At 37.3% G+C, this 11,747-nt stretch overlaps 1 protein-coding gene across 1 annotated transcript; it reads left to right on the top strand.

Moving 5' to 3' along the window:
* Positions 1–5,387: 5,387 nt before the first annotated feature.
* On the top strand, positions 5,388–11,198 carry LOC135770510 (G-protein coupled receptor 87-like). The gene is made up of 2 exons (XM_065280187.1): positions 5,388–5,891; positions 10,601–11,198. The coding sequence occupies exons 1-2, from the start codon at positions 5,548–5,550 to the stop codon at positions 11,196–11,198; spliced, it is 942 nt and encodes a 313-aa protein (XP_065136259.1). The 5' UTR covers positions 5,388–5,547.
* The last annotated feature ends 549 nt before the right edge of the window (positions 11,199–11,747 follow it).

Genomic DNA, 11,747 nt, shown 5'->3' with positions numbered 1-11,747 from the left:
TTTTGAGGATCATGGGAAACATTGCAGTCAAGTGTTTAAATTTGCTATCACTGTATCTTAATGTAGTTAGTTTTGTATGCCGTTGCCTTGTTTATTTGATTGAAATCATTTTCCAAAAAAAAGAAACTGAGTCATCAAACACATCTGACAACATCAAGTTCAATTTTTTTTTTTCAATTCAATTTTATTTATATAGCGCTTTTCACAAAAGTCAATTGTTTCAAAGCAGCTTTACATAAATAGAAGCAGTGAAAAGCACAGAAAAACGACAGATAGCACAACAAAATACATGATAGCATGAGCAGTTAAATTTGCTGCGGCTATGACTCAATATTATAATTGCACGTATTACTAAAGCAACGTATAGAAGAGGAAGCTAGGTAAAGCCCAAAAAGGCTGCCTCCCCGGGGCGAAAAACCCCCTAGGAGAAAAAAGTTCCTGTTTAAAGCGAGAGAGGTGTTGAACGAAAGTCAGACGGTAAGTTAAACTATACAAAACATAAATACACTGAGGCTTAATTCAACTTTATTTTTAAACTTATTTGAAACTTAATACCAGTTTAAAATAAAAAAAAGTGTTTAAAAGAATATATTTGACTAACTTGATAATTTTACGGACTTTGTCAAAAAAGTTATTTTTCGTATTGTGAAATCTCGAAATGTTGTTCTAGACTTAATTTACAAAGTGTTAAAATAGTCAGAAATGTTAGAAACTATGTTTTTAAATCGATGAATACACTGTAGGAAAAAAAAGGTAAAAAAAAATGGACAGAAGCAGTCACTGGGTAAGTACCCTTTTAAAAAGTGTATATATACACATTTGATACCTTTGAGGTACTAATACAAACTCTTTAGGTGCAAAGATATATTTTGACAAGGTACCAGCTACCCCAGCTTTGACCATTTTTCTAACATTGTAGCAGAACATGTTTAGATATAAACCAGTCAAATTTAATAAAAGTACAGAATCTAGTATCAGGTCTTGGCACAGCGTGTAATGGAGATATATCTGGTCAATGTACAGTAAATATCAAGATTAATGAAAACAATTTAATGTACATGTATGTAGCAGAGCGGTGCTAGAGAGAGACATGAGCCTAAGATTTTAAGGAACTCCAACTACGCCACCCCGGGAATTGCACCCGGGGATATCTCAAATTACCCAAAATGATGGGTGAAGGACACAGGTTCGGTCCCTTATAATAAAGTAGGCAGGAGACGTGGGTATAATGCAAAAATGTTACAGGATTTTATTTATAAACAAATATTCAAAACACTATATTAAAAGACACCAAGTACTCATACTCCTTCAAAAGAAAGAGGAATGCACAATATTAATTATAACAAAAATGTAGAATCAAAACAAATAAAGAAAAATGTTACCAGCAGGGCTGAGGCTCCCAACGGCAGAGGAGAGAGTTTAGTTCGAGCAGAGCACACTTCCACACAACCACACACACCAAAGTGCACTCAAAATACACTACGAAAAACACAAGATGTTACACAGCACACAATGAGAAGCACCACCACCACTGCAGAATTTCCTGTCACCCGTGGGACCCCAGCTCCTGCGATAAACCAAAAATAAAGGTTAAAGACACTTAACAGAACATAAGTTAGCACATTTAATAGATGGTTCAACTACTTCTTACATGCCTGTTCTCAACTCCTCTATAATAGTGACAATTCATACCATACACAGAAGCAGAGACAATAAAACATTGGGAGGGCTAATTACACATACCGCCCCCCCCCTCTCTCAGTGTATTATTCGGTTCACTTGCAGCAAACAGATTATAAATACAAGGAAAGAAACACTTAACGTTAATAAATCAGTCTGGGGAACCACAGAGCTCATACAGAGCATCATTTAATCTTTAAAACATAAAATGTTCATGTCCCCAACACATAAATGTTAAATAAAGTACTACGGTGCATTATTAAAAGATCGACCAGACACCAGCAGCACCCTTTAATAATGGCACACAGCAAGCTAAATAGCAGCGCTAAAACAGCGTGAACATGTAAATGGCAGACATTATCACGGCCCGGAACGAGAGGGAGAATCCTAAAGCGGATAAAGATATAAACATTACTAATACACATTACCACTTTCGTTAAAGTTGCGGGTTATGCACTTACCGCTTCTTACGCCAGGCACAACTTTACAGACAGGGAGTCAGCCTGAGAGGCTACAGTAACACTCTTAAAACCCATTAAACAGTGCTAACAGGCACCAACATTGGAGCCAACACACACTGGAATTCAAAATTAGTTTTAAAATTACACACAACACATTAAAATAGAGATATGCTAAGAGCTAGCACGCTTACCTGTAACGACTGTCAACAGACATGGGGGGAGGGATCAGACATGACACATACAAGGCTTCCCAGCAAGCAAAAACCAAGACGTTGAAATGACGGCTAATTATAGACCCAATATAGACCGGCTATGAGTAATCCACTTTTACCCTAAATAGCTTTGAATTTGGTTACATGCCATTTTTGCCAAAATAACTTGAAGATGTATGATATTCTAACATGTAGGCAAAGTCAACAGGTGTTCAAGACGTCTATTAGATTTTCACTGACAGCCCAAATTTAGCCTGGTTTTAGCCCAAATTGCTTGCTGGGGGTTCAACCAATCAGCCCTTAAGTAGAGAGCCCTACTCTCCGATAGTTGAACACTAGCCTGGGTGCCAGCCGATCTTAGCCCCGCCCACAACATTTTGAGAACGGGAAGATCGGTCTGGAGTTTCTTCGTTGAGGAGCTACTATGCTAGACCCAAAGCTGATTGAACCAATCAAATTGTCAGGGCGGGCTTTATACGATGATGGACAGATGATCAACAGTAACGCAATGAATCACGTCACCAAAGAGCGCGTGTGTTTAATCTGTTTAACGAAATGGCTGCCGCTGTAGAATTCAGATGTGTGGATTCTGACATTGAGTCTGTTCTAAAAGATATCGACAGAGCATTGATTTTAAAAGAGGAACAGAGAATCCTCTTTTAGAATCCTCAAGAAATTGGTATCACAGCGATGCAACTCGGCGTGCATGACAAGATGGATATAATTAGCGGTCGTTGCCAGCTTCTTTTCGGAAGCCCGGAATCGTGGTTGCTGAATAAGTGGAGGGACATGCTAGGCTCCAATAGTTTCAAGCCAACGTAATGGGTATCGTCATGGATGAAGTTCACCTAACATACAAATGGTAAGAGATAGTCTTACTGTATGACTTAGTAAATACTTAATGTTGTGATATAAACAAAATGTTGCAGGGCTCGCAAAATTTTTTAATCCCTGATAGCCCTTCGGGCAGGCACTCTTTCATTTTTGGTAGCCCGAAATGAATTCAAGTAGCCCGAATAAAAAATACACTGTTTAATGTAGAATATTGATAAATCCTGGATTTCCATGTAAGCCAACTATTTCTGCCCATCCCCAGCTAACAATTTGGTACCCAAAACGGTCCCCTAACATTAGTTTTTGGTTTCTAGAATGTTATTTTCCAAGGATTTTGTTTAATAGCAAGGAATGTTTTCTTTAAAGAAAATAAACATTCCCCTAATGTTATTTTTAGGTTATTTTAACGTTCCCCTAACGTTAGAATAATTGAATGTTATATTACTGAATGTTATATTATATGAATGTATTATAACACAGGTTATTTTTAATTTAATTTAATATAATAAATTACCTCAACACATATTTAGATAACATGGTATTTTATCAAATATATAAACAACCAGTGACTTTAACACAATATAGAAGACTTAAAACAGATATTTATTAAAAAGGAATAAACATTTAATTCCCTTTAGGTTAACAGATCTTACCATAGCCGTTTATTTTCGCTAGAATAATGTTAGACTCTGAGGTAAAACGAAATGACAAACACACATTCTATTCGCTTAAGGGAAATGTAATATCTTACCACTGCTGTTTAGTCACCTATCAAAAGCTTCTAACATCATATTCTCTAAAAGGAATAGTCTACTCATTTTCAATATTAAAATATGTTATTACCTTAACTAAGAAGAGTTGATACATCCCTCTATCATCTTAGTGCGTGCACGTAAGCGCTGGAGCGCGCTGCTACACTTCGATAGCATTTAGCTTAGCCCCATTCATTCAATGGTACCACTCAGAAAAAAAGTTAGAAGTGCCCAAACACATCAACGTTTTTCCTATTTAAGACGAGTAGTTATACGAGCAAGTTTGGTGGTACAAAATAAAACGTAGCGCTTTTCTAAGCGGATTTAAAAGAGGAACTATATTGTATGGCGTAATAGCACTTTTGGGAGTACTTCAACTCGCCTGAAAAATCCGCTCCCCTTCTCCCTCTCATAATGGGAGAGGGAGAGTGTTACTGCGCCAAGTCGAAGTACTCCCAAAAGTGCTGTTTTTAAATGACTTGAGTTCACGCTGAGCACAAGAGCAGGCAGGTGCTTGTGAAGAGCGAAGCCGGCAGAAGCGCGTCCAGAGGGTCGCGCGCACTTTAGAAGTGCACATTAAAGGATGGGTTTATTTATGCTTTCACTTCATTTCCTGACAGTTTCACTTGTTACGTGAGGATAATGACTGACAAGAGGACACCGAAATACGTACAATACAATTACCTAACTAAATCTGAGACAAAGCAAAAACATTAAAATATTATTTCCTACCCAAGATAGCCCGACGGGCAGGGCAAAGATACATTTTGGTAGCCCGACAGGAATTCACAATAGCCCCGGGACGTCGGGCTAGCGATTTTGCGAGCCCTGTGTTGTAAACATAGTAGGTGTTGATGTACGTTCGCTAACTCAGACTTAGTATAATCACAATGTTAGTGTCATTGTAGCGAAATAACTAGCAGTTCGATCAGGCTGCAAAAGACGTAATTTCAACATACTACGTTGCTCTGATTGGTCATAGGTCTATCCAATTGAGTGCAGAGGCATTTTTCGGTTGAGACACGCCTCATAATTATAGCTCAATGAAGCGGTATCAGACTCAAATTCTGACTAGAATTGAGTATGGCAATGTCAGGCTAGTTGAACAGAGCTGTGATGATGATGTAGATATGGGGAGGGGGGTGATGCATTTTTCAAGTGTGAACTTGGAGCTTAGGTGTTAAACAAGCTTGTGGTTTAACTGAGAACAAGGAACCAAAAAATGCAAATTTACAGTAGTATGAAAAAGATTTTTATTTCTGTCTCCAGAATAGTAAAAATAAAGAGTTTTGTTGCAAAACGAGATAACTCCGTTTTTTTACATTTTTTGTCAAAACATGTTTATTATTATGTTATCATGTTATTATTTTGTTTTATGGTGTTACTTAGCTGTAATTTTTAAGTTATGAAGGTTTAAATCAAAACAAACCAACTGCAGTTGAATTGATATTAAATTGGAATGCACAACCAAAAAACGAGATTTCGAGTTATCTCATTTTGCAACGAAACTCTTCAAATACATTACGGCAATTTAGACATTTTGCAAAATGTGTAGACTTTACAACTGAATAGGCAAATCTTCACCTCTAGGTTACAAGCCTGCTCATCATGGAAGAAAACACAACAAATTCAACTGAAAGACCATGTGAAATGCCAGCTCGTACGTTTTTCATATCTGTCTACACACTGATCTGCTCGACAAGTCTGGTGCTCAACAGTATTACAATATATGTGTATTTTTGTAAAGTTACTCATAAATCCAGCATCACAGTGTATCTGAAGAATCTAGCTGTGGCCGACTTGTTCGTCTGCCTGTGTTTGATATTACGCATAATTAAATATGCTGTCAGTTCAGAGGAAATTCATCGTATCTACTGTAACTTTGGGGCTCCAGCTTCCTACCTCAACATGTACTGCAGTATTCTCTTTATGGGCTACATTGCTGTTAACAGGTAAATATACCTTATACTTATACTATTAAGTCATTTTCAGGAAATTGTGCCATTTGTGCCTGAATGTTTAGTGTGATTTAATTTTTGTCGAACATTGGTGAGACCAATATGAGCGTAAACCCAAATGTTGACTTAGAAAACCTACATTTGTTTAACCAGTGGTCTCCAACATCAGGGAACTACACTGCGACCATTTTGGTTGTATATGCGACCTTTTGAAATGCCATTGCGACCCTAATTTTTAATGGGTCGCAAATGTATCACTGATTATTTTTGTACCTACCTTATGTTTTAGGCAATACGCTATGATTTACTATGAACATTTATTAAAACAGAAATGTGTATTTTAAGAATATGTTTTATAACGTGCTCTGAGCCTTCAAAACGGTGAGCGTTCGCATGCTTTCTGTTTCTCAATGAATTGGGTCAGTGCGACGCGAAGCAAGTGTCACTTTGTATCCTTCCATGTGTCTGAACTTGAGCAGAGTTTTACCCATTAGAGGTCTTAACGGTCACGGAAAACCCGAGACTCGTGCGGTTCCGGGTAAAATTGTAAATGGTCGGTCTCATCGGGGTCGGTCCTAGTTTAATTACTTCGGGTTCCAAGTGATTAATATTTTGTGTAAAGCCCGAGTCGTTTGGAGAAGGGCCGCGAGCGCTACCGCATTAAAGCAACACTATGTAGTTTCCATTTAAATTTGACTTACAGCTCCCCCATGTGGTTGCAAAGCGCAACAGTGCCTGGTATCAGACACTCTTCTGCAGGCAGGGGGAGGAGCGGGGCTGTGTGCTCTACCCTCCACCGCCACTTTCAGAGTGGGCTTGTAGCAGCTAGGAGGCTGCTCAGGTTGCAGCAAAAGTACAATTTGTCCAGTTAAAAGTTGTTCTATCACTGAAATAATTTTAGAGACATTATTTAAAGGTAAAAAAACTACATAGTGTTGCTTTAAAGATCGAGGGCAGTTTCAGCGTGCCTCCGCTTTCTATGGCGATCACAACTGGCTCTTGTAATGACCATGCGCTGCATTTTCGTTCTCCCATTTTTTATAATCTAATTATTAAGAAACCATATATTTTCTAAAAAGTTTGCACAGATATGGTAGACAAAAAGTAATGATAATGTCAAGCATTGCACAACGCGGTGTTGTTGTAGAAATATCCATATTTAAAACTTTATAAACGAAAATAACTACCTTCCTGTAGTGCCGCCATCTAAGACTCCTCTGTATTCAGGAGAGAGTATTAGCGTAGTGTATGCAATTTTCTTTGTGAAGAATGACAAATTCGGAGGGCGGGGGAACAGTTGCGTAAGCTTCGATCTTGAATGCGGACGCGACTAAAATGGTGGCGCTACCGGAAGGTATTTATTTTCGTTTTTAAAGTTTTAAATGTGGATATTTCTACAACAACACTGCACGGATTACCCTCAGAAGACCTTTGTTTATCACCCTAAAGGCGTTTGGATTTATTTTGTGAAGGATGGACGCACTTTTTTTGGACTTGAAGGACGTGGCCCCCTTAACTTCACATTTAATTAACTGAAAGATCTAAAACTTTTCTAAAATATCAGAAAATGTGTTTGTCTGAAAAACGATGGACATATGCAACTCGGACAGCTTGGGGGTGAGTAAATCATGGGTTTAATATAATTTTGGCCGAACTATCCCTTTAACAAACTATAATGTGAAATTAATATTAATGTTCTATAAATCAAAGTATTGTGTTGTGTCACACATTATTAGTTCTTTGTCACATGTATAGTAGACCATTTTTTGTCAGTGGGTAATGATTGCCCTTTTCACCGGCTACCACCACAAGTAAATTTCAGATCTGTGGGAAACAAATCATGTTTTGCGCCAGTAACTGAAATAGTTAGTAGCGCAAGTTCCACCAGTGGAAAAGGTTAGTGTAGTTCCCTGTCCAACATGGTGCCCAAGGGCATCAGGTTGGCTCGAACTGATTTTGCAAAGTGGTTGATGTCCTCAGGGCAACATATTGTGTTTAGCCAAGGACAACATTTTTCTAAATAAAACCATTTTTCAACATAATGTTGCCCTGAGGACATCAGCCACTTGGCAAAATCGGGAGAGCCATCAGGTTGCCAGCACAGAGTATGTGAGTTATCCGCCAAAGCACATTCTATTAATAGCGTCAATGTTAACCCTCTACAGCAGGGGTGGCCAACGTCGATCCTGGAGAGCCACAGGCTGCGTCCGAAACCACATACTTCCATACTATATAGTAGGCAAAAAGCAGTAGGCGAACGAACAGTATTTCCGAAACCTCAGTATACATAAAAGGGTAGGCGAGAATTCGGGGGTACGTATACTTGAGTATCGTCCGAAACCACCTACTTACCCAATATATAGTAGGAGAAACAATAAGTGGACAGAGTAGTATGTCCAAATCCTCAGTATTCACAAAATGAGTAGCCGAGAAATCCCCAGATGACCTACTGAGTCGGCCCAGATTCTGAAGCAAGCAACGATGGATACTTATCTATCCCAGCTCTCCCATGATGCCACGGGAAAGCAAGCAATCATCATAACAACCAGAGACCAACTCGAGTGATTTCAAATGTAAGTAGCTATTACAAACAAGTAGCGCAGTTCCTTCGGTTAAATTCAAATTTGTTGAACTACTGAACAGTAAACTATAAATTGTTAAAGGTGTAAGACAGTATACTGTAGTATATTTGTGATTTTTTACACACAAACTAAACCATATAATACATGTTAAACACACATAATAAATGTCTATTAAAAATCTATTTAAATGTTCCATGCGTTGTTCCATGCCTTGTTCCAAGCCTTGTTCCATGCCTTGTTCGATCAGTGTGAGTACTTTGTCTGTTTAGTCTAGTTTCCAGTGTTTTTGTGTTTTATTATCCTGGTTATGTTATTTTTTATGTTATGTTTATTTGTGTTTTCTGTTATAATAAATCCCTATTTTTGATATCTTCCTGTCTTGCGTTTGGGTTCTGTTAAATGTATTGTAACATTCATTTGGTATGGACTTCTTTTTGTTTCCTGTTGTTTATGTAAATAAAAAACCATGATGCTTCACAAAAATGTATATATTCACATGACCTGAATTGTCTAGTTTGTATTCAAGCATAGCTGTCATCTGACAATACATATTAATACAGTTTGCTTGTTTTACTCATTTTTGTCCCCTAAAAATAATGTGTAATATAATGATGTATTGGTCAGCATTTTTGATTATAATTGTTCATAACTGTTGAGGTGGGCTAGCAATGTAATTCTGGGGTATAATATCTTAGAGATATCTTTAAAAAAAATTAAGTATTTTTCCGAGTCTTTTCTAAAGGTGAGATCTTTGAGCAGCTGCCTGACCTCTTCTTTATCCAGACATTCCAACCATTGCGACACTGACTGTGACCATACAAAGTAGGGTTGTCAAGTTACTGATGCAATCAGGTGTTAGTGCACATGTTCCTCATACAAGTTCTGCATACTTTTTTATGCTTGTTGTTATTTTTTGTTCGGGTACAGGAACCAAAAGGCAGATGACATCACAGGAACCGCGAGAGAGTCTAATTTCGAGTAACTCTTGCGGTATTGTGATGTCATTTTCCTGTCGGTTCTTGTGGTGCCGCATGAACTTGAACAAGGCTACTACGTCACAGGTCACAACGTTAACATGATGGCGGATGATGTCCAAACTGGGAGAATGTACATACTGTTTTAGCGCTCATTAAACTCATTGAAATTAAGTACCTACTCAGAATAGTATGCGGTTTCAGACATAACCAGTTCTAATCAAACCAGACAGGTGATGTTTAATGAGGGTTGGAACTAAACTTTGCACCACTGCAGCTCTCCAGGACGTAAATTGTACAATGGATATTTTATCAGTGGCCCCCAAGCTCCCAAAAAGTGTGGGGGGAAATATTTTTCCCCAAAAAAATAAAAAGTCAAGCCATAGAGCAGTGGTTCTCAACTCCAGTCCTCGCCCCCCCCAAGATGTTTTACATGTCTCCAGATAAGAAACACCTGATTCCACTCATTAGACTCCTTCCAGAATGTTTGAAACGTTTCCTTAATTAACACACTAACAAGCTGATGAACTGAATCAGGTGTTTTATATATGGAGACATCTAAAATGTTCTGGGAGGGGGGGCCGATGACTGGAGTTGAGAACCACTGCCAAAGAGGGTTCATATTTATTTATTATATATTTTGATATTAACTTGGCTTATTTTATCTATGTTAACATTTTAACCAATGATAAAACGTATCAACATGTAAAAGAAAATTTTTTGAGTAAACTATATAAAAAAAGTAGCCCTCCATATTGTTTTATCCATTAGTCCTTACTCACAAAAAGATTGGAGACCCCTGGTCTAAACCACATGGTTACAAAAATAAGTACGTTTTAATAAATATTATGCTGTGAAGGAAATTTTTACAGCATAATATTGTTAAGCAGAAGTGAGAAACAAAGGCAAATTCCTATAAAATTGCTTGGAGTATTTTAGAAAAAAATGACAATTAAGTTTTAATGCAAGCCAAATTTAGTTATCTTTTTAAAATTTTGATGATACTTAAGTTATTTTTTATTACATTTTAATGTTTTTTTATCCACCCATTAAATGGTGACAGATTTTTATTTTAAATTAGAATTTTTTTTAACACAAATGGCAATGTTTATAGATTTGTATAGTAAAAATCATTGCTTTTTTTCAGGTACCTGAAAATTGTGCAACCAATGAAGGCTCACATTATGCAAACAATTCGTTCTACCCGCAACATCTGCATAACAACTTGGGCTATAACTGTCACCATTAATTGTTTCTACATGGTTGCTTTTGCCTGTACACTAAGTGCTTCTACAAGAAGTCCTGCGGAAGGTGATTTTGACTGTGACAGTTATCATAACAGTTTGCTCAAAAAGATTTACATGGCCATGCAGATCACTTCCTTTGTAATGTTTCTGTTTGTGTCGGTATCATTGATGTTGCTTTACTGGTGGACTGTAAAGAGGCTCAGACAAGCTGAAAGCGCTGCTCCAGCACAAACCAGCAGCATCAAGCTTATCAAGTCTAAGCGTAACATGAAAGTACTAGTTGGGGTTTTCTGTGTGTGTTTTGTGCCTTATCACCTGGTTAGACTTCCATATGAGTTCATCAAACCCCTGCTGCATGAATGTATACAAGTTCAGACTTTCTACATTCTAAAGGAGCTGACTGTGCTGCTTGCGATGCTTAATGCCTCTTTAGATCCGATTATTTACTTTGTCTTCTGCAAGGCCTTCAGGCCCCATATAAGACTTCGACAGAGATAAAGAACAAAAGGACTGAATTAAAAAATGTTTTCCAAACAAGTGCAGTTGTCCAACATTTTTATTTTATTTCATTTTATAAGATAGAATTTTAACAAAACGTGTTAACAAATTGGTCAGTAAACAGCTAGTCAAACCAGCAGCCAATGTTTCATTTTTGGACTTATGAGGAAGCTCAAACAAACTGCAGGGATTCATAATTTTGCGAAAATCAACTATGGTATTAATTTATTATTTAAAATTGTTTCTGCACATTGACCTGAAATTGCAGGAAGTATTTTAACATTAAAAATATATAATGTATAAGTAAACATTTATTGATTATATAGTTTGGGTTGGGAGAAGAAACCGCATACTGTATAATGCAAACAGAGCCGGTTCTTGATATTTGGAGGTCCTACACTGTAAAAAAAATTTTTGTTGAATTTTTTTTGTTGAATCAACTCAGATTTACAAGTCATTTCAACTTACTATTATTTATCTTGACTAGAGATGAGTTGCTATAACTATAGATGAGTTGTAATAACTCATAAAATATAGTTGAAAAAAGTC

The sequence above is a fragment of the Paramisgurnus dabryanus genome, chromosome 8, assembly GCF_030506205.2.
Source record: "Paramisgurnus dabryanus chromosome 8, PD_genome_1.1, whole genome shotgun sequence".
Lineage (NCBI taxonomy): Eukaryota > Metazoa > Chordata > Actinopteri > Cypriniformes > Cobitidae > Paramisgurnus > Paramisgurnus dabryanus.
This window is presented reverse-complemented; position numbering and strand designations above follow the sequence as displayed.